This window comes from Vanellus vanellus (assembly GCF_965231255.1).
Source record: "Vanellus vanellus genome assembly, chromosome: 6".
In the NCBI taxonomy this organism is placed as follows: domain Eukaryota; kingdom Metazoa; phylum Chordata; class Aves; order Charadriiformes; family Charadriidae; genus Vanellus; species Vanellus vanellus.
In genome coordinates, this window is record NC_138911.1 from 59,359,742 (window position 1) to 59,382,341 (window position 22,600).

The following is a 22,600-nucleotide window of genomic DNA, read 5'->3' on the forward strand; positions in this document are numbered from 1 at the left end:
GGAAGAATAGACATGCACAAACTATTCTGAAGGATAAAACCAGTGTGACACAATAATTTAAGGATAACTTGCTGTTACTGCATTTTTCTTGAGGTCTAAACACCAATTAAAGCAACAGATTGGTAAGAAAGACAATTAGTTTACATCTTGAAAAAACAGAACTGCTTTGCCCTCACAAAACGATTTGAGTTAGCACAGCTAATATTAATTTGTATACATTATCATTTGCTATTATTACTCTAGCAAAAGGTTTCACAAAGGAATGATTCAACAATATTTACTTTTCTGTAGCCAGGAACTGTAGTCAAAAATACATTACTTTGTTCCTCTAATGTCACACATGAGTGAAGTGGGTACACTTGCCACCTGAAGAAAAGATATTAGTGAAATATTTACTGATGCAAGAATATAAATTAACTACACCTGTGTTAAATCATATTACATAGAACTCATACAGCTGAAGGATTCATGTTCAAGTTTAATTGAACTGAAACAAATGTGGTCTAACTTACCTTTTGTTAAACATATTTGAGAGACATGAGTGCATGTAGCTTATTTCATTCAAACCTAGAGAAAAAGTAAGCAAGAGTTTGTTTTTTAGTGATCACTAACAATTCTAAAAGCAATTCTCACATCTACTTAACTGACTTTCATTATTACCTCCTTTTCACTGTATAATAAAACAACAGAAGAGTTAAACAGTAAGTGTAATTAATGAGTCACTGAAACACTGAGTCAATTTTTTGAGTCATTTTGCATAATATTGCACTTACTGAAGTAAAATGGCAGTATCAGATATAAAGTCCATCTGCCAGTGTCCAATTATTAGCCCTTGTTTCAGTTCCTTACAACTGAAAACATTCACCACATGTTGAATGTCTGGTTTAGGATAAATTTGAGCATTTCATCCAAAACAAGCTTCTTTCCAAGAGCAGCGCCAAGGGAAAAAGAAAAAAAAAAAAAAAAACACAAACCCCCAATTTCTGCCTTAGACATCTTACCTTTAGCAGTTTCAGCGCCCATTCTCTGGGGCATGGATTTCACGTCTGCCACAAGAAATCTTATGACTACAGAATTTTTGCTGACTCCCTGAGTACCTCTACAGGCATAAACCTTTCTGAGAAGCCTAGTTTGCTTCTTATTGAGACTTCAATTCCAAAAGCCTCATTTTCAAAAAACTGTCCAACACTGGGCTTCCCTGGCTGGATATTAAAAATGCAATTATTCTGTAACTGCAATACAGGATTACTGTAATTTTGAGTGAGGCTAAATGCAATCCGAGCACCTGGATGTGAAAGTTTTCGCACTCTTTAGATGACTGTTACTTGACTTCATAAGTGAGAAGGAAGGAAGAGAGATAATTTCAGGAATGATAAGAGAGAAGAATAACTTAAATCGGAAACAAGAGGAAAGAAGAATATGTGATGGACTGGAAATCGCGGTCAAGTTGAGGTAAGCAAGGAAAAAAGGCCAGAAAGCAAGAAACTGGGGCGAGAAAAGGAGAAACAGGTTCTACAAGAAACCAACATGGTCCTAATACAAGGTTGGCTGGGAAAAGAAACCTCGGGAGACCAGGGAGATTAGTCAACTACTGAAGTCAGAAAGACTGAAACTGGAAAAGGAGGGGAAGCGACTATAGGTAAGGGAGCTAAAAGATGTCAGGGCTGGGGGGAAGACAGGTGATTGGAGGAGGAAAAATAAATGGTGGCAGTGGTGGGAGCACTCAGGGAAATTTAAGTTTCAGAAATGTCCTTTTGGAGAGGCTAACTACGGGGGAAAGCAATGTAATGAGAATGTAAAAAAGAGAACAGAGAAAAGACAGCACAGAAACCTAATTTACATCACAGCTGCAATGAAGTAAGAGTGCTTGAGAATGCAAGTAACTGGCCAAACAACAAACTAATGATGAGCACAATAATGAAGCAATTAAAGCTCTAAGCAAAACAACTTCGGCAACATAGAGAAAAGCATGCAGACTAAAATGTAAAAACATTATCACTTTTAAAGATTATTATAATACAGAAAAAATGTGTCTCTTCATAAACTAGAGCATGTAATTAAAGATATAGAGAAAACAAAAGAACACCATGATATGGTCTGTTTGGACACAGCCTGCCAGACCTACTGGATCCCACTAGCTATTGCTCAACTATCTTGCTGTCTACTGCTTCCTACTTGTCATGCTGCCTGGTTACATATCTGAGTAAGACATCAAGGCTTGAATCCAATTTATGTTTAAAAACAATTAAAAGAAGTTTGATCCATGATTGGTAGAAGCAGACTCTGCATAACCAATATTATTAATAATTATTAATCAGTTTAGTAATTACTGAATAGACTTAGCAGGCAGTATCTGTTGCCCAGTTCTGGAAGTGACAAGAATTGATCATGACGCCTACAGAATAAAAGGATGCCACCAGGAGAGACAGCTCTTGGAATGAAAAAGAAACTAGTAACAAAATCTGTTTGGCAAACATACCAGGATAATAAGGAGAGTGGGGTATGGAGAAGTGTAAAAGAAAATACGAAACAGACAAAGAGACTCACACAAGTAGAACAGATGAAAGCTTAGGACAGTAACAGAAGAATCCCTTTGAAAGAAAACCCTAAAGCTTTAAGCTATGCAATTCCTGCCATCAGCCAGTGCACACGAAACATAGAGAAACTGGGCAATCCCCATCTTCTCCAAGCTCCTGAAGTGGATGACAACCTACTGTTGCTTTCATTTAGCCTGTCAGCTAGTCTGGCAGAAGCACATTATGTACTTGAAAGTGTAGCTCCGTGATGATTCAGTCAACACAGTCTGACCTCTTTTTCCAATTTGTTCTTTAAAAAGTCTAAAGAATTATACATCAACATATATGATCAAGAAACATTAATCGTTGTCATGTCAAGCACTAAAAAAAAGTGCCAGAACTAAGATTGGTTATGCAAACTTCATGCATAAATACGTTCCCAGTGGGCTGCATTTATGTTAAAAAAATCACTGTACAGTTTAACACGGTACTTTGTATCACCTAGTACCTAGGGACAGACTAGCTGTGGAACCAAAGGAGAGCTGAGTACTGAAGGATATTTATCTGTAAAGAATCAGACTCAGTAACATAAAAAAAAGTAATTAAGCATTGAACGAGACAGGCAATTAGAAAAGGAAGGGGAAACCATGGCTTACTACTCAAGACAGCTGCAGCGGCTCTACGGAAGCAGATTCTGCCCCATCACTGAGTTGCACAAAGACAGTGGGCAAAAATCACTGAACAGTACTCCTCAGCATTGCATTACTTTCTGGCTGCTGATGCCTACTCAGCTTGAAACATCAAAGGGAGTGTTATTTGGAATGTAGAAACCGCTATGAAGTTGTAAGCACTCAAAAAATCTAGGCATCTCAAACCAGTGTCTTAATGTGGAGATTATTTTTACCCATATCTCTATCTCAGCTGTCTTCTTGTAAACTGAGGGCTCTCCTTCCCTTTTCTCCTTTTTTCTGTTTAAAGACTATCTGTGAAGAAAATTTCAAGAAATGCTTGCTAATCCTATATTCAAGATCAGTCTTGAGTGTCCAGTTATAAAACAGGCCAAGGTCAAACACTGAGCAACAACAATAAAAAACAAACCTGAGTACCAGCTCATTCAGAAAGCACTATCTACACAGCTTTGCACAAATCTACCAAATGTATTTAGACAAAAAGTTTCATTTTATCAGTTGCGGTTATAAACCATCAGGGATAGCAGCACAGAAAAAAAAAATCAAAGTGAAAGACAAAAAAGATTTGTGAATTGAAAGTGCTAAAGAGTAATTTCAGCCTGAAATGAAGACTCAGAAGGCCTGAGGAAGTCTGAAAGCACACCAGACAACACCAGTATGAGAAGCCAGAGGCAGAGATGGTCTCCCTACTTCATTAATGGCAAACTGGAATGGGTCCTATATTGACACAATGAAGTAATTCCTTCTACCCACTGACTTCACAGAGAAGGTAACTCAAATGCAGCTCTGATGCCTTTTAGCTGGCTGGAAGCACCCTCCGCTGAAAGCTACTCTGCAAGTGCAAGTATATTTTTGTACTGGTGTGCTCTGTTTCCAGTCCTAGTGCTAGCATATCTACTGCTAAGCTCAACACAGCACGGAAATGACATTCATAAAGATTCCACAGAGAGTTAGAAAGTCCTGGTAGGGATCACATACTCACTGAATGGTGTGAGTTGGAAGGGACCTTAAAGATCATCTAGTTCCGACCCCTCTGCCATGGGCAGGGACACCTTCCACTAGACCAGGTTGCTCAAAGCCCCATCCAGCCTGGCCTTGAAAGGGATAGACCTCAGTGTCCCCAAGGAAACAGCTGCTCCTGACTCCAAGTTGACCCTCCACTAGAACATGCACAAGTCTTCTCAAAGTTTTCAACTAGCCAACTTTCACGTCCCTGAAGTAAAAGAATACGTGAAAGCACCAGGTAGTAGGTTTGTGATGCTTGAGAAATCTAGGCTGTAGCTTAGTTACACAAAAATTATTGTATCCTTTTGTTTTGGTAGTCATTCGTACTTGAATCCCTTCGCTAGATTTTAGAGGCAGTGTAAGATAATCTAGGTTTATTGCTTAAAGACGACAAAAACTATATATAACCAATTCTCTGATCATTATATACTATGTCGTCCTGCATTCCTACTACACCAACCAACGTACATGGAAAGAAAAAAATTATTTTTAACTTTTACTACTAGAATCTAAATAGAATCCAGGGAAGAGACTACATTATACGCAGATAAGAAAACGTCTCTAAAAGAATCCTAAGAACTATATACAATATTTAATAACTAACTAAAAAATTAAGCAACTGAATTTCTGTGGATTAACTGTAGAATTAATTTTATTACTGTAACTTCATTTCTAAAACAAAATTTTAATTTTTGATTCATTGCTTTTCCAATTATTGCCATATTTAAACAGGTTTGCAAGAAAAATAACCTACTAGATCAACAAATCCCAGTTAAATATATATTTAGTAAATCCTTAGAAGAAGCACCAGAAGAAAGCTTGTTAGATGACAAATAAGGAAAAAGCAAATTATTAAGACATATACTCACCTGGTAAAAATACTAGCACACTTCCACGTTCTGATGTAGCACTCAACCTTTTTTCCTCCCTAACAAAAACATGCAGTTTCATTAGTTTTACAACATCAACTTACTTTACTAGCCCAAGATATTTTATTTGAAAGAACAAGCAGAACTGCACATTTTTTGTAATATGTATTTAAACTTCCCGAAGAAATGGAATTCAAAACACTATTTCCTTCTACACTTTCTGAAAAACACAGCATATAAAAACTGGAACCAGATCCTTAGGTCTAGTTTTGTCTTCAAAATTATGTTAAAACAGAAACACTCTATTTACCTATGAATTAATCAAAATTACATTACCAAAGATCTTAAAATGAAAAGGTAGTATACTCCTGCAGAATTCTATGCAAACTTATTCAGTAATTTCTCAAGTATATGTAATACTTTTGTATTCTAGAAATATCACTAGACACCTTCAACAAAAGCTTAGCATGTAAGAAAACTTAACCACTATCAAGAGCTACAGTTCATGACTTTAATTGACGATGTCTCCCTCTAAGATTATCTATTACAAGTCAGGAAGCTAAAATCACCTTAACATAATACAGAACTCATATTTTTGGTAGTAATCATTCTGATACAAAATGCTTTCATGCATCTTAAAATTCTCTACTCTCAAACTATATAATCAACAGAAAGTATAATTTTCAGTGGAAGGTTCACGTCAATGAATGTTCGTAATAGCCCTTTTGGTATTTGAATGCCGAAATTCTCATGCCTTCATGTTTACTAATAAGCTACCTTTTACAAGTAAAAGGTGGTTTAATTTTGCTATTCTAAACTACAGTACAACAGCTTAATTGAAAAGATCAAAAGAAATCATCAAGATAAAAAGCTCAGAAGTCACTATATATTGTAAAAAAAATTAGTGTCAAATTTATTGTATTTGAAATACAAGTGTTGATGGAGGTACATAGCAGTTCACTCAATAATTGCTCAGGTGAGCTTAAGTAACGCTTTCTTAAAATTTCAAAGTTTACATAATCCTAAGTTTGAAAAAAAAAAAAAATTAGGCTTACAAAACAGAATTATTTCTTCAGCATACATTTATAAATGATTCAAATACGCGGGAATAAAAAACATTCCTAAAGTAAATACGTACTCAGCATTAGACCAAAGTTGTAGAAGCAACTTTACTACATTTTCAGATACCAAACATCAATTTAATAAAACGCAGAGAGTAACAAAAATTATTATTTACTTATTTCAAAAGACAGTAAGGCATTAAGTTAAACAGCCAGTGAAAATTAATGCCTAGTCTGTATTCTTTTTTTCATAGCTTAACATAGCTTGTTTTTGTTTACAATACAAAATAGCATTTCTGGTTTTATTCTCCATATAAATAATACTCAGCTTTGGTCTACAGCAAAGTATCTAGTTTCCATATAACATGGCTAGCTGGAATGGTCACTTAAACTCCAGGGCAAGTAGCGTATTTCAAGAACACAGGGCATTCAGTAAGACCTATAAGCACTCTCTGTATGACTAACCAAAGTAGAAATCACATGAATATATAAAATAAAAGCAAAGATGCATAGAAAATTAAGTTACCACTAATAACTACACTACACAGGCTGCTGTTTCTTAATTAGCATCTTACTTCCCCAAAGAATGACTGACAATGTGTAAACCTGTGCATCTGAGTATCTTGCACTGTATCTTACCTATTGCTCTTCATCTCCAACTCATCAAATGACTGAATCAAAGACACTGCTACTTCATACATTTCCCTCACTATCACTGGTTCCTCAATTCTTTGAGGAGGAAGCTGTGGAGAAGAAAGTATTGACGTTAACAAAGTATAACAGGCTAAAAGACTGTAGATCATATATGTGTGACGGTTTGTCAAGTGCTTTTCAATTAAAACTGATCCAGCACAGAAGCTGTCCAAAGAAGTAACTTAATCTGGAGCATTCATTACCTCCTAAGCAGACATTTTCCTTCAAGCATCCTACCATTCTAATGCTAAAGAAATACATCTGATATTTACCTACTTAAGATAAGCACTAGCCCACACTCCATCCCCTAACATCTGAAGGGCATACTCCTTATCCAGAAGAGCTATGCACATGAGACTAAGTACAACCCATAGGAACAGGATGACAAGACGACAACAAATTTGTATAAGGCAGGCACAATCCTTCCCACAGGTGCTATAATACAGTTTTCTACCTGATTGCCAAATAAATCACATACCTCTTATTTAAATTATCTTTGCATTTAATGGCTTTTGTGTTTTAGGTCATACCCTGTCAGAAAACTGTGGTTCTGATGTACACAATATAACCCTGATGAGTCATATCTACACTGTTTTCTAGTATTCTGTCACAGACTCAGCTTTAATATTTACGAACACAAACCATCAAGTCTTCAGACCAAACACAATAACTTAATCACATTTCAATTGTAAAAAGAAAATGCTTAATGAGCTAGAAATACTCTGGAAATGGTCTATAGGATTACGTATTATTTTTCCTTTTAAGGAAAGGAGCTTTTGATCATTGCTCACCTTTCATTCTCAGGGTTTCTCCTCATTCTAGTGGAAACTCTTTCCTTGACTAACTGCTATCTCTAACTTCTCTAGAATTATATTACAGTGTAATCTGCCCTCCACATACTTCACATGATTAGAAAGCCTAAAGTCAAATGCACTTCTCTCCCTTGTATTATGCCTTTGAAGTTCTTTCCTCTTCCCTCCACCCTCAACTGAAATACTTTATTCACTTTTATGCTGAAATCTAACAGTTTAAGTCATCCAAAATTTTGCCAAGAAAACCAATAGGTTCAATAGGCTCAAGTGATCAGCCTTTACATTCTTTATCTGCAGGTTGTGTATGTATACTTTAGGAAATCACACATTTTCGCACTAGTTAGCAAACCTCCATTTTTACGTTTATGCTCAATGAAGTATTTCTATTAGCCTATCAGTCACCTTCACCTGCTGCTTGATACACTACAAGAGTATTTCATCATTCAAATTTATTTAGGCTTGGACTTCTCATTTTTACTTTTACAGAATGGTACTATAATTGAAGTGACAATGAAAACTGAGCATTTGTGCTTTAAGCATAACACTCCTTAAGAACTAGACTGCACAATAACAATAAAAATGCAGTAGTCAGTAGTAACTGGTAAATATGTGCAGATAAATACATAAGATAAGATGCAGCTGTAGCCACTGACTTTTAACAAGGATACAAAGTGTAAGGAAAAAGCCACTCCTCAAAAGAAATTAAAAATTAAATCTGAATGGCCAAGAGTAATACTTAAAGGTTTCTACACACAAAATCTAGGTATTCCAGCTTTCCCTGTAAAAGCAGCAGAAAGTATGTCCACATTTCACAGGGCTTTGATTACACATTTATTCCAATTCAGTTATCATATAAGCAAGTGAAGATTCTTGGTCAAGTTTTCAACGAACAAAAAAGCAATTAAAAGATATACTGAAAATTGGAATGCATCGTATTTGTATATGTGAAGGAGCAACTGGAATGCATGAAGCTCAGCCTAGGGATGGATAAAGAGCCAACTGAGAGCCTATGGGTCAGGATTAAAGGGAAATCGGGAGCAGGGGACATTACAGTGGGGATCTGCTACAGGCCACTCGACCAAGAAGACCGAGTGGATGAAGGCCTCTATAGACAGATAGGGGCGGCATCACGTTCACAGACCCTCGTTCTCATGGGTGACTTCAACCACCCCGACATCTGTTGGAAGGGTAACACAGCCAGGCATAGGCAATCCAGGAGGTTCTTGGATTGCGTTGATGACAACTTCCTTCTCCAAGTGGTTGAGGAGCCAACGAGGAGAGGAGCTATGCTGGACCTTGTCCTTACCAACAAGGAAGGGCTGGTAGACAGGGTCAAACTCAAGGGTAGCCTGGGCTGTAGCAACCATGAAATGGTCGAGTTCGAGATCCTCGAGGCAGTGAGGAAGGTGCGCAGCAGGCTGACCACCCTGGACTTTGGGAGAGCTGACTTTGGCCTCTTGAAGAATCTGTTTGGTGCGGTGCCACGGGATGAAGCACTGGAGGGAAGGGGGGGGTCCAAGAAAGTTGGTTAATATTCAAGGACCACCTCCTCCAAGCTCAGGAGCAATGCATCCCTACAAAGAGGAAGGCAGGCAGAAAAGCCAGGAGGCCTGCTTGGATGAACAAGGAGCTCCTGGACATGACCAGAAGGAAAAAGGAGGCCTATAGGGAGCGGAAACAGGGGTGGGTAGCCTGGGAAGAATACAGAAGAATCGTTCGAGCAGACAGGGATCGGGTTAATCACAGAATTTTCAGAGTTGGAAGGGACCTCTAGAGATCATCTAGTCCAACTCCCCTGCTAAAGCAGGATTGCCTAGAGCACATTACTCAGGACTGCATCCAGGTGGGTCTTGAAAATCTCCAGAGAAGGGGACTCCACAACCTCCCTGGGCAGCCTGTGCCAGTGCTCTCTCACCCTCACCGTAAAGAACTGTTTCCGTGTATTTGAACGGAACTTCCTGTGTTCTAATTTGTGCCCGTTACCTCTCGTCCTGTCACTTGGAACCATTGAAAAGAGCCTGGCTCCATCCTCCTTCAACCCACCCTTTAGATACTTGTACGCCATAATGAGGTCTCCCCTCAGCCTTCTCTTCTCCAGGCTAAAGAGTCCCAGCTCTCTCAGCCTTTCCTCATAAGGGAGATGCTCCAAGCCCTTAATCATCTTAGTTGCCCTTCGCTGGACTCGCTCCAGCAGTTCCCTGTCCCTCTTGAACTGGGGAGCCCAAAACTGGACACAGTATTCCAGTTGTGGCCTCACCAGTGCAGAGTAGAGGGGGAGAATGACCTCCCTCGACCTACTTACTGGCCACACTCTTCCCTATGCAGCCCAGGATTCCATTGGCCTTTTTGGCAACAAGGGCACATTGCTGGGCCATGGATAATTTACTGTCTACCACGACCCCCAGATCCTTCTCCTCCGAGCTACTTCCCAGCAGGTCCGCCCCTAACCTATACTGGTGCCTAGCATTCTTCCTCCCCAGGTGCAGGACCTTGCACTTGGTTTTGTTGAACCTCATTAGGTTCTTCTCTGCCCAGCTCTCCAGCCTGTCCAGATCACGCTGGATGGCAGCACGGCCCTCTGGGGTGTCAGCCACCCCACCCAGTTTGGTATCATCAGCAAACTTGCTGAGGATACACTCTGTCCCCTCATCCAGGTCATTAATGAATATATTAAACAAAATGGGACCAAGTATTGACCCCTGGGGGACACCACTGGTTACAGGCCTCCAACTAGACTCTGTGCCGCTGATCACAACCCTCTGAGTTCTGTCCCGCAGCCAACTCTCAATCCACCTCACTGTCACCTCATCTAGCCCATACTTCCTCAGCTTCCTAATGAGGATGTCATGGGAGACAGTGTCAAAAGCCTTGCTAAAGTCAAGGTAAGGTAGATGACATCCACAACTCTCCCCTCATCCAGCCAACCAGTTATAACATCATAGAAAGCTATCAGATTGGTCAAGCACGATCTACCCTTGGTAAATCCATGTTGACCACTTCCAATAACTTCCTGTTCCTCAACGTGTTTGGAGATGACATCCAGACAAGCTAAAGCCCAGATAGAACTAAATTTGGCCAGGGACATCAAGACAAACAAAAAATCCTTCTTTAAGTATGTCAGCGAGAAAAGAAAGACTAGGGAAACTGTGGGCCCTCTCCGGAAGGAGACGCAGGAACTGGTTACCCGGGACAGAGGCAGAGCTGAGTTACTCAATGACTTTTTTGCCTCAGTCTTCACTGGCAAGGACTGCAGCCGCACTGCCCATGACGCAGAATGCAAAGACGAGGATTGGGAAAATGGAGAACCGCCCACTGTAGGTGAAGATCAAGTACGAGACCACCTGAGGAATCTGAAGATGCACAAGTCCATGGGACCTGATAAGATACATCCGCAGGTCCTGAGGGAGCTAGCAGATGAGGTCACTCAGCCACTAGCCATCATATCTGATAAGTCGTGGCGGTCTGAAGAGGTTCCTGCCAATTGGAAAAGGGGAAACAACCCCTATTTTCAAAAAGGGAAACAAGGAAGACCCAGGGAACTACAGGCCAGTCTCACCTCTGTGCCTGGCAAGATCATGGAGCAGATCCTCCTGGAAACTCTGCTGAAGCACATAGAAAACAAGGAGGTGATTGGTGACAGCCAGCATGGTTTCACCAAGGGCAAGTCATGCCTGACAAATCTGGTGGCCTTCTATGAAGGGGTTACAGGGGCATTGGACACGGGAAGACCAACTGATGTCATCTACCTGAACTTGTGCAAAGCGTTTGACACTGTCCCACACGATATCCTGGTCTCTAAATTGAAGAGACGTGGATTCAACAAATGGACCACTCGGTGGATAAAGAACTGGCTGGACGGTCGCATTCAAAGAGTTGCAGTCATTGGCTTGATGTCAAAATGGAGAGCAGTGATGACTGGCGTTCCTCAGGGGTCAGTACTGGGGCCTGTATTGTTCAACATCTTTGTCGGTGACATGGACAGTGGGGTCGAGTGCACCCTCAGCAAGTCTACCGATGATACCAAGCTGTTTGGCGAGGTAGACACGCTGGAGGGGAGGGATGCCATCCAGAGGGACCTCGACAGGCCGGAGAGGTGGGCCCAAGCCAAACTCATGCAGTTCAACAATGCCAAGTGCAAGGTCTTACATCTGGGTTGGGGCAATCCCAAGCACAAATACAGGCTCGGGGCGGGGGGGGGGGAATGGTTGGAGAGCAGCCCTGAGGAGAAGGACCTGGGGGTGCTGATTGACAAGAAGCTCAACATGAGCCAGCAGTGTGCAGGAGAGGCTGAAAGAGTTGGGGCTGTTCAGCCTGGAGAAGAGAAGGCTCCGGGGAGATCTTATTGCGGCCTTCCAGTACCTAAAGAGGGACTACAGGAGAGCTGGGGAAGGACTTTTTACTAGTGTGTGTAGCGATAGGACAAGGGGGAATGGCTTCAAACTGGAAGAGGGCAGGTTCAGATTGAACATTAGGAAGTTTTTCACTTTGAGGGTGCTAAGGCACTGGAACAGGTTGCCCAGAGAGGTTGTTGAGGCCCCATCCCTGGAGGTGTTCAAGACCAGGCTGGACGTGGCCTTGGGCAACCTGGTCTAGTGGGAGGTGTCCCTGCCTATGGCAGGGGAGTTGGAACTCGATCTTCAAGGTCCTTTCCAACCTAAACCATTCTATGATTCTATTTGAAGTATTAAAACGAAGTTATTTTTCTACCAGTTTCCCTTTCTGAAGTAGCTCATGATGGAATCACAAAAGCAGCACTGCTAACATTAATTTGGCAACAGTGATTTATATCAGCTTTTGCTACTGCAAACTCAGTCCTCAGCTTTCCAACCCTTACTGGAACAGCCAACCTGTACCACTACATCATGTCAACCCGAGGTTGCCTTGCTGTCTGCAGAAAGACTCCTTTCTGAAAACCCTGACCAAATTATCCTAGTTTGTTCTCATAGATGATGGACTGGAGGATCAAAAAAAGCCATCTGTAATAACTTGACAATACTCTTTCCACTTCTCTGATCCACTTGAATCAACCAGCCAGGGAGACTTTTCAGGTGTACAACTCTGTCAATCCCAGAACTTTTTAAACCACTATAGTAATGCTTTTCCAATGAAGCTTGAGAAATGAGAATGAGCAATGAGAAACCAAAGACCACATTCCCAGTAGTTTTGTTAAGTAGCACTTTTTTTTTTCCCCCCGATACATGTGATAAGCTAAGGAATTAATCTTTTCTGGGCTGCTTGAACATAAGATTTTTGTTTCTACATTACCCCTGCTTAAGTAACTGTCAAATTTGTCTCTCTAATTTTGTTACCAATTGTACCTTTAGTATTCTTTAACATGACAAGGCTGTCACATCACTTCTAATAAAAGGTAAGGATGTGACAAACAGCAAGTCCAAAATCCCAGTCAGAGCTGACTGAAATAATACAACACAGTCAGAATAGGTTTTGACAGCAGTTCACTACCTTTTATCTGGACTCTGACTTCAGTTCCAGGGATATGAAGGAGTTTTTACATTTGCAAGCAAAAAATAGGACTCTCTTTTTTGCCTTAGGTAAGAAGTAGAGACATGGGATTTCACAGATCTACTGCCAAAGACTAACATTTAGAACCCCTAGTTGCTTACATTTTTTTAATCTGCTCACAGAATTAACTATACAATTAATTTGCAATTGATATCTCCAATATTAAACTACTGCAATAGGTAAGCATTTACACAACTAGCTTTAAATTTGCCTATAGATACAGCCTTCATGCATTTTTATCAAAATTTCTGTTTCACTAATTCCTTAGGGAAATTAGCTTGTGCTGATACAACAAAATAATGATCCAGTCAAATATCCAGAACAATGTGCTTACAGAGGGCATTATACCCAAAGAAAAATAAACTACTATTTCGAAATCTATACCGAAAAATTAAACAGTAGCACCTACAAATGGCCTAATATCTGGGCAAGAATAAACTAGTACTACACTGAAAAGCGTTTCTCCCTTCCTTCCCCCTTAATTTTATTCTTTTCCACAATTCAATTGAAGCAATTCAAGTGGAATGCTTTATCTTTGATCCATCTACATGTCTATCTAGCCATATCAAAGGGTTTACTGCAAACAGGCATACAGAAGAAGACGACAAAATAATGATTGCCATTTCTATTTATCTTCCAAATCGCAATTGGTCTCAGTGAATTCCCAAATTATCCAGGTCAGAACTGCTCAAAGAAAATTTTAATTTCAAGCATAGTTTTAAAACATTATCACCTACAGAAACTGGTGACATATTCAAGCCAAGAGCTCTGCAGGATTCATAACAGAATTTCATATTTATACAGTAACATCCAATTATTTTAAAATCTTTTGAAAAAGGACAAAGGTTCATATCTCACAGCAAACGACAGTTAAAGGACTAAACTGATTCTAATCAAGATGCTTTAATCAATGAGTTATGACTTATGTAATCTGATTTTAGTTATTAATTTTAAAATAAAGATAAGACTTAGGAAAAATCTGTTTATCTAAGAAGTGAAGAATCTTTTTTTAGCTTCTGTATTCTTTTATGTGAATTTTACAGGCTTTTATAGGCAACAATAAAATATTTAGAACTAAAGCCTGAAGCCTGTACCTCAGGCATCTGATTTTGATCTCAGCATGATGAAAGATGTGCCCCTGCTTCCATATGGCAGCATTAACTCTCTAATTGCCTTAACACTCAGACTCTGCTTTCATTTTTATTACAGCATTACATAGATCTTGGACTCCTCCATGTTTTCAAGTATTTTTTAAATAAAACTACTATTCAGAGAAAATCTCCACACATAGCTCCATAAAAAACAAGATGCAAGACCAAAAATCACTGCTTTCTAATTAAATTTCTCCTTTTTTTTCCACACATATTTAAAAAGAATTAAAAAAAAAAAAAATCAAGCACTTATGTGCTTCTAGGCTGCCCTAAGACACAAATAACTTCTTGAACAATCATACTCCTCTCCTCCTACTAAACAACAGAATAGTTATAGCTAGGATAACACATGATAATCAGATGAAAACTTCAAAAAAAAAACCACCCAAAGTTAAATGCTCATATATACAAAGAAAATAAAAAAAATAAGAAAGCATAAGCACTGAAAGCAGTTCCTTTTGTTCACGATCTTTGAGGCGAAAGGTGTGGCAGCTGTCATTTAGCTCAAAGTGCAGCAATGACAAATGCAACTTGACTGAAGCAGACTCCTTACTGAAATTCTTAGTTATCTTTTTGTTGTCATCTACCATCAAAAATCTTTTACAAAAATCATATATTATATAATCTCCATATTATCTGAGCTACCATACTAACGTATAAAACCTGACAGACCAACTGCTATATGCATTTAGTTTATTTTTTTGGTTGCACTACAACTTCAGCAGTTGTCAGCCTTTTATTGTAGCTTGTCTGTGTTGATGCATAACCAATACCTGGGCTGTGTACAGCATAAGCAGTTATTTTCTTCTGTGTTTCCCATAAAACACTAGTTTATTTCTCTAATTTAGTTTCTGCAAAATTGAGTGATGAAACCTAAAGAATAACAGTATGTTCACATACTGCTACTTTTTAAGTGCATCCCCTGTATTCTTCATTGTATTAACTTTATAACAGTGTTCTGAATTGTCAAAATTGACCAGTAATTACACCCATGCCCCAGTTATTTTTAGAGTGGTTGTAACTTAAAGTCTGAGTGCATTAGTTCTACTTTGCTTTAACCTGCTTATTTTGCCTCAGACTGTAATACTGAAAGAGTTCAGACGCTCAAGTAAATTCCTACACAGCTGTTTTTCAACTGTAAAACAAACTCCTGTTTGGAGTCCATGGTGGCCTACATGGTTACAACAGAAATATGTTCAAAACTACTGCAGAACAGCTCTGGGACTATTTAAAAAAAAAAAAAAAAAAAAAAAAAAGGGGGGGGGGGGAATAGGAAGCACGTGAGCCTCAGCTGATAGAGAAGCCAACTTGATAACCTCAAACTTCCAATTGTAGATGCTTCTTTTCTGATGACTCTCTTCATTTCCTCACTCTTTCTGGCTTTGTTACCTAAAAGCAACATGAACCAAGCAAGGAAATATTCCAAGATTCTCAGCTGTATTCAAAGAGATCTATAGATCCTCATATGTTACCTTCTGCACAGACTTACATTGTTCATCTTGGATGCAAACTACCAAACAAAATGCCACATACAACTTAAGATTCCCAGCCCTTCACATTCAATTTCTGTTACATGAAAGAAAAACTAGGCTGCTGGTAAGGAGACTCCTGTTTTATCATCACATATTAATACTAGAAGTGTAATGTCAAATTGGTTATGTATAGTTTTATTGCACAGCTTTCAATTGACTATTCCAATTTCTTTCTTACTACATCCAAAGAAATAGTTATATTTACAATACCTTGAAATGAACAGTGTGCTTCAAATCATCAAGATAATATTCTTCGATTGCATAAGGTTTGCCTTCCAACTTAAGTACATAGGCTGGATTCAGACCGTTATGAACTGGAAGTGCAAAGTAATCAGCAAATTCTTTACAGTTGATGGAAGCAGACATCAATATTACCTGTCAAAAATTGCACAGCAAATTTAAAAACATTGGTGTTGACATGAAATGCCATGCTATGGTGGAATCTCCACTTTTTTTTTATGCTAATATGGTCTAATTTGTTTACTACAAGTACGTATCCTAAGCACATTTAAGACAATCAAAGCTAAATGCTTAAGATTCCCTAGGCAGCATATGGAGAAAGGCAACCACCTGTAAGAGAACAGCTCAGGCTAGATGCCTAGGGCAGACCGTGCAAAACCTTTTCCTGTGATCAAAGTTCAACATAAAATCATACAGTACTCTTCCTTAAGCTTATGATCCCTACATGGTCCTCAAGAAAAAAGCGTGCACTAAGTATTTTCAATTGTTTTACTGAACAGTTAGATTAGATATCAGTGCCTTTAACTTCGTCCAAAGGCTTACCCCTGTAAGAGCAGTAACTGTAATTATAACCCAGTCTTAAAAATATTACTGTATTATTTTGAACTTCTCACTTCACATGTCCCTGAATGGTGATTCGCTAGAACCTGGAAATACAACTATCGTTATCCTGTTTCACTTTCCTACCTAAGCAGCTGTTCCTAGTCACTACTGGAAATTACACCATATGGTCTGACTCAATAGAGCCATTCTTACAGTTGTAGGTTTTATTGCAACAATCCCATCCCTGCAAGACCAACCTTGTAACAGTCAAACGTCTACCCTGTGATTTAAAAGCAATAATTTGTACCAGCCATCTGCCAGAAAACTCAGCATAGTTGGTAGGTGAACCACAACAGGTAGATCCTGTCCTCCATGTCAGAACCACTCTTGCCATGCTGCTAGTTGACACAATGTTGAATTGCCTGCTACTTCTGAGGTCTGCAATGTCCAGACTAGGAGAAAAACACCTCGTATATATTCATGTCACCCTGAATTGTAAATTCATTTGTTTCACTTAAATAGGCCTCCTTGCACCCTTTTATTTCAAGAATCCAGGGGAATGGGGAGGAGAATCTTGCATTTTCTAAATTAATCTGCCACATGATCAAAGCTCCTTTCCTTCAGTTTTTCCAAAGGGGCTGAAAAGGGATGAAACAGGAAGCACTAGGCTTAGTGTATAGATTCAAACTGAAATTCTTGTTCCACTCTGTTAAAACCCAGCAATTAACATCAAGAGTTCGCCTCTTCCCACAATAAAAAAAAAAATTCAAGGGGGACACACACACCCACAAATGTAAGATTGTCTCAGATTTACACAATATGAAACTCTTATCTGAAGAAGCAGCTGCAGAGGAGGATATAAAGGAGATAAAAGTTTTCCAGTAACAATTTTGAGAGATTTAACCAGAATCATGGGGGGGAGGGGGGCGGAATCTTTCAGGAACCTGTACAAGAAAAGATAATAGGATCTGTAGGGATTCCTGCCATTGACACCAACCAGATAGTCAGCATCAAGGGCAAACTCTTCACAAACCGAGTATGATCAAATTATTTGGCTCTCTTTGTAAGCAGAGCCGAATGCTAAGAAAGGTTGAACAGTTTCATGCTACCGTCTCTGAATTTAAAGGCAAATGAGTTTATCCCTTTTCTTGCCGATAAGAAAAAGTGTGAAGTGCACAGACATGCCCTATGCCAACTGGAAGGGCACTTTCAGCAAGCGAGAGCACATTTTGAAGATCTAAAGATCAAGTTTTCTGAGTTTGAATTGATGCGGTGAATCATACAGAAGAACAGATTCCTTTCCAATAGCCACAAAAAAGCAAACATAGATTCCAGCTATGTCTGGTTTGAACACACCAGCTTGCATTAACTGAACAATTAACTGAAGCACTTAAGGGATATGAACAGTCTCGCTAAATTTCTGCGGTTCCAAATAGCTGCACAGAAATACACCGAGTTAGCCTAAACCTATCACCTGTATTTAATTTCTTAAATTCAGAAGTCTATTACTTTGAGACCACAAAGACTAAATATGTCATGCTAAATCTCTGCGGACTCTGCTTTAGTACAAAGCACAATTTCCTCACAAGCAGAGAAAAATCTCAGCCATATTTTACAACCAGAAATTACAATACAGCATTTCTGTTTTTTTCTATTTTTCCAAATATGTTGTCCAATTTAAAAAAAAAAAAAAAGCTCTGGATTTCCGAGTTTATGCTACATATTTAACCAAGGATAAGCACTACCTTAATACCCAATACATAAATCGAGTCAAATATCCATCTTGCATTTTTTAGCCGCAAGCAGATTTTAGAAACTAATGCATTTTAACATGAGAAAAAAAAAGTCTCTCAGAACACATTATAGCAGCCAGGAAAAAAATGCCCTTTAGCTTGCTTGCTTATGAAGAGTGGCAAACTAAATATTTTAGTAAAAAATAACGACACATTTTAAGGTAAGTTCTTTAAAACATGCCCTTTGTAGATCAAAAACACAAAAATATATTCTTGCAAGAAAAAGTAGCAGAATATACTTTGAACCTACCTTTACAAATTGTGAATTTGTACGCAACAGTTTACGGATCACCAAGAGCAAGAAATCCATTTCTTCTGTACGCTCGTGCACCTGGAAAACATTATCCACGATTTAATATTTGCTAATTCATGCTCTTCTTTTTGACAATCTCTTCCTTTGCTACTCCATGTTTTATTTTTGCAATTGGTGCAACACATTCTCATACAAGAAAACACACCTTTTAAGATTATGCATGTTAATCACCTTTTAAAATAATCCCAACACAGCTGTTCAGATGACTACAGCACCTTTTGTGAAAATCATATGCCGCTATTAAGTAATGAAAATCATAGAGTAATAACTAGGAAACTAATCTAGTGGCTCTAGCCACTAGTTCTGCTAGGGTTGACAATAACAGCTTAAGTGATACTGAAGTTTGGTAAGTCAATTGTACTGGTAAATGATCCAGGCAGGGACTATGTCAGCTTGTTTAACAGCTAAGCAAATTGAATAGACTCTCCTTGTTCCCAATGGCTTCTAGCTATGATGAAAATGCGTAACTGCTCTCCAAAACATTATTTTCCACTTAATTCTTTATATATCCTAGCACCTGCGTTTTCTGGCTGCTTCTTGCAGCTCAATAAATACTTCTTTTCAACATTATTGAGGATGATCATATCCCTTTATTGAATTATTACAGTTTAACTATATCAAGTTCAGCAGCTTTTTCCAGAACTCAACCTCCAAAGGTCAACATTCATTCCCTGTAAGGTAATTAACATATTCTAACATAGTATAAAGATATATTTATATTCAGTATTGCCCCATTAAGAAAAAAGATTTAGCCAAGGATGTTTTCAGGCTGACAGCAAGGTCTTGCTGTGACAAGTCATGATTTTCAGACATAGGTTCACTTAGGTGTTCCTAAACATCTGTAGTACCCTAACAGGGCTGAGACCTGATGAAGAATTAAGAATGAAAGGGAGAGCATCTGGTTGCTAAAATCATAGAATCATTGAGTTGGAAGGGACCTTTAAAGGCCACCTAGTCCAAACCCCTGCAACGAGCAGCGGGACATGTTAAAAAATGGCTACTATTGGGTTAAGATGACAATTTGTGAGGTAAACGTCGGCAAAAAAGCGGTATACAGGGAAGAGGAGAGGAGGGACTGGAATTTTGGCAGGGGAAGCAAAACACACATGCAGTCTCGAAAGCTAGGAGCTGCTGAAAGAAGTGGTACAAGCTGATTTCATCAGTTCAAATTACAGCACCCAAGCAAACAAGGTTTTCCAAACCTCCGCATAAATCTGATCTCCTGCATAAGGGGCCGCAAAACTTTACTGAATTATTTTCATACCTAATAAAGGAACAATCTAACACTTCTCTCTGTAAGCAGCTTCTACTGTTGAACTTCTGCATCTTACATCTAAATCTGCATTTCCTTATCTTAAGCTTAAAAATGTTAAGGTTTGCAAGACCCTACTAATATGTTAAAGTGGTCTCAAATCTTTCCCGTAAAGACAAATGGCACAATTCTTCAGGATTTGGGGTGGGTTTTTTGGTTATGTCTTTGAACGAACTTCTAAAGCTTCTTCACACAGAAGTGTTAACTATTTGCTAAATCTTTTCCAGTTTTTCAATGTGCAATCATTTTTTTTCAAGTGCAATCATGACTGCCTTCATAATTGCTGTAATGGACTAATGGTATACTGTCTCCCTGCTCTTCAAATCGAAGTCGCTCTCTACTACAATACTGTAACAAAATAAAAATGAAAACCAGCATTAAAATAAAGTCCTCTTCTGTGCCACTACATCCCAAGATTTAGTCCTACACCTTACCTGTGATTTACATTCATGTTTTGTGAAAGCACAATTTCACATCTGACTATATTTAACAGTCAAATACTGTTTACCTCAGAAAATAAACATAAAAACACAAAAATATACAAAATACAAAAAAATCCTACAAATATATTTTCTTTAGCTTTTTAGTGAAGTGACAACAATAATGATGAATCCACAGCAGTGGACTATAAGTCTGTCCACAAGACAGAATTTTCAGAAGGCTATTTTATTTTTCAGGACATCCCTGAAGAGTAAAGACTCTTTCTAAAGAAAGTAACAACAAAGAGTGAATGCTATCTACTTCCTCCTTGTAGGCCTAGTCAGAAAAGTTCTTGAAATCCAGGCAGTGGGTTTGAGAAAACATTTCAAGCTATTCATACCAAAATATAAGCACTCCCAAAAATAGGCCCCACATCCTCAGTTTTAAACTTCATTGCTCAAAGGATCACCAAACAAGCCTATTTAAAGAAGTGTTAGCTGGGACAACTTATATGAAGCATCTTTACAAGTAGATGTCTGTATTTTTCTTTCTCTAGCACGGTAAGAAAGAAGGAAAAAAAAAAGGTTTTCTTAATATGAGTTTTAAATTTATTTCCATCAACTTACTTCATCAATGAAAATATGTGTGAATTCATCCAGGCTTTTGGCACAAACTATTTTCTGAAGAAGAACTCCAGTTGTCATGTACAGCAACCTTGTCTCCTTTGTGGAAACATTCTCTAAGCTTACCTAACACAATGAGAAAAAATATAGACGGGAACAGATAGTTAATGCATTTACAGGAATTATGCATCTGAAAGAACTCCAGAATGAAATATAGCGTAAACCCAGGAGAATTATTCATTCAAACTTGTAAAAGCCTCTGTACAAAGGTATTTTTAAAGTCCAGAATCACTTAACTCAGGAAGTAAACATTTTCTTTTGGAGAAAGAAAAAAAAAAAAAACACAAACAGAAGTTTATAAAATAAAGGAGCAAAATTTCTTGCTGGGGGCTATAGCATGCAAAGAATTCTTTAAAGGTTTTTAAAGGTACATACATAGATCTTTCCACTAAGAAAGAATAAGATTTTGCCAAAACATTAATTTGCTTACTGGACAGGAGAAAAGGAAAGACATTAAGATATCATCAAGACCAGGCAACTTATTCTTGAGAGGAAAGTTCTAAAACTCCATGTGAAACAACGTATTTATGATTTCTAAAATACTTTTGTAATTTAGCTATCTCAGGTGCTCCCTACCCACGCAGGTAGACAGAACCATGACCATCTCCTCACTTTCAGCTTTCAAAACAGCCTAGAGCAGACACTCAACTGTTCTTCTACTTCCATTTCTGCTCAGTTCACACACGTACTTGTAAAACAAGCACAGCACATCCACATACACTGTGCCGAAGACAGTTTGGAAGTACACCACTGTTTAATGTCTCTAAGATTCATTACCCTAATGAATCAATTTAGCAATTTTATAACTATTTAATTAGAGGTATCAAGTCACACAAAACACTTAGAAACTACTTCTGAAAAAAACCAACATAAATAATCTGCAGTAAAAAAAAAAAAAGGGGGGGGGGATAATTTTTCCTACTACAGCATTTGTTATAGATACATCAAAAGGAACTGCTAAGATTTGATACTTAGACAAACAGTATTCAGTAGGGATGACAATAAAGATCTTTTTCATGCGAAAATGAAGCTGATGTATCTGTGTAACCCTGTAATATGGTACTGCTATTACTAGTAACAGGCTATAAGCTTTGTACTGAGTTTGCAAGGCCTCAGGACTAAGGCATGTCAGGCCTGCTCTCTCTGAACTTTTCTTGGTCCACCTCCACCTTTGCTTTACTTGGTCTAGCTGTGACAGCAATTTAGTGTAGTGTAGAGATATACAGGCCTGGCACAGTAGCAGGGACCTTGGAAAGTGGAGGCACATGATGTAGAACAGAAGAAAGCAGACATGGGATAACAGATGAGGCAGAAGCTTGACGCTACAGACCCCACACTATAAACAACTCTACTGTCAGTTAAAAATAAAAAACCCTCAGACCCGGAACTGAGCAAAACAGTTTTATGGGTAACAAAGAGAAAGTATCTAGCATACATAAATGGGC

At 38.6% G+C, this 22,600-nt stretch overlaps 1 protein-coding gene across 1 annotated transcript in view; it reads right to left on the reverse strand.

The window, feature by feature from the left end:
- Positions 1–22,600, reverse strand: part of TDRD9 (tudor domain containing 9) — a gene marked incomplete at both ends in the record, with an annotated part of 88,891 nt that overhangs the window by 35,644 nt on the left and 30,647 nt on the right. Inside the window, 7 exons of the mRNA XM_082485781.1 lie at positions 282–366; positions 513–567; positions 5,080–5,138; positions 6,780–6,883; positions 16,062–16,226; positions 18,678–18,758; positions 21,099–21,221. Coding sequence (XP_082341907.1) covers positions 282–366; positions 513–567; positions 5,080–5,138; positions 6,780–6,883; positions 16,062–16,226; positions 18,678–18,758; positions 21,099–21,221 — 672 coding nt within the window. The remainder of the gene's footprint in view (positions 1–281; positions 367–512; positions 568–5,079; positions 5,139–6,779; positions 6,884–16,061; positions 16,227–18,677; positions 18,759–21,098; positions 21,222–22,600) is intronic.